This window comes from Charadrius vociferus, unplaced genomic scaffold (genome assembly GCF_000708025.1).
Source record: "Charadrius vociferus isolate BGI_N301 unplaced genomic scaffold, ASM70802v2 scaffold263, whole genome shotgun sequence".
Taxonomy (NCBI): domain Eukaryota; kingdom Metazoa; phylum Chordata; class Aves; order Charadriiformes; family Charadriidae; genus Charadrius; species Charadrius vociferus.
Genome location: NW_009647769.1, coordinates 179,016 through 180,040, shown reverse-complemented (window position 1 = coordinate 180,040; position 1,025 = coordinate 179,016). Strand labels below are relative to the sequence as shown.

Here is a 1,025-nt window from a genome sequence, read left to right as displayed (position 1 = left end):
TTCTCTAATTGCTTGAATTGCGCCCCTCATTCCCTGCCTGAGGTGGACATACAAGTGGGCAGAAGCCTAGAAGAGTGCTTGTTTCCTGGGTGAGCAGAAAGGCGGGTGGCAACGGCGCATCTTTCCCCGGCTAACACTGTACCCTGTTGCTGTATTTCCCTTGCAGGGACCTGCCACATCGGCTGGGCCTACTACTGCACGGGTGGGGGCGCGGCGGCGGCCATGCTGGTGTGCACCTGGCTGGCCTGCTTCTCGGGCAAGAAGCAGAAGCAGTACCCCTACTGAGCTGGCCCCGGAGCACGGGCGCTGCCAGACGCCCGAGGGGCTTGCCGACGTCTTCTGGATAACGATGACGAACAAGAAAATTTAAGTGCTTTCTCTCTGGAGCGGGCGTGGGGTGGGACAGTGGGTGGCCCCAGTGAGGGCAGGGAGGTGAAAAGCCACCTGGTTGGGCTGGACAGGGACGGGCTTTCTCATCCAAGCCCGCCCGTGGTCTGCTCCACAAAAATACAAGCAAGGAAAACTCTGCTTTGGCATATGGTGAAATTCTGCGTGCACCGACGAATTGAGAGGTTGGTGAGGGGCTGGGGGGCTGGGGTAGCATCCGGCAGCTCCTCGGCACGGCGCTCCTGAAAGCACACACGCACGCACAGATGTTGACCTTGGCACAAAATGAGTAGAGAGGAGCTTTTTTTGGTGCGATTCTTCTTTCTTTTCCTTTTTTGTTTTGTTTTTTTTTTTAACTTCTCTCTGGTGGTTTAAAATTCAGTGTTGCAACACTTTTTAATCTATACATTAAACTTAATAAAAGGACCAATAAGCCACTTTATCAGTATTTTGTATATTCTCTACACATTTTTCTTCCCCAAACATTTAGCCACTGCTTATTCAGCCCTATATAACTTTTATTAAGCCTCTGTGTTTTCAGCATTATTACAAAAATGCAACATAATTACTTGGCATATGTAGCCTTTCCCTATAGTACTTTTATGAAGTGCAGTAAATGGACGTTTTTCTGTCCATTG

The 1,025-nt window shown here is 50.0% G+C and overlaps 1 protein-coding gene across 1 annotated transcript in view; it reads left to right on the top strand.

Moving 5' to 3' along the window:
• The window catches only part of LHFP (lipoma HMGIC fusion partner), a 144,753-nt gene extending 144,399 nt beyond the window's left edge, over positions 1 to 354 (top strand). The window contains exon 3 of the mRNA XM_009882354.1: positions 167 to 354. Coding sequence (XP_009880656.1) covers positions 167 to 285 — 119 coding nt within the window. The 3' untranslated portion in view covers positions 286 to 354. The remainder of the gene's footprint in view (positions 1 to 166) is intronic.
• The last annotated feature ends 671 nt before the right edge of the window (positions 355 to 1,025 follow it).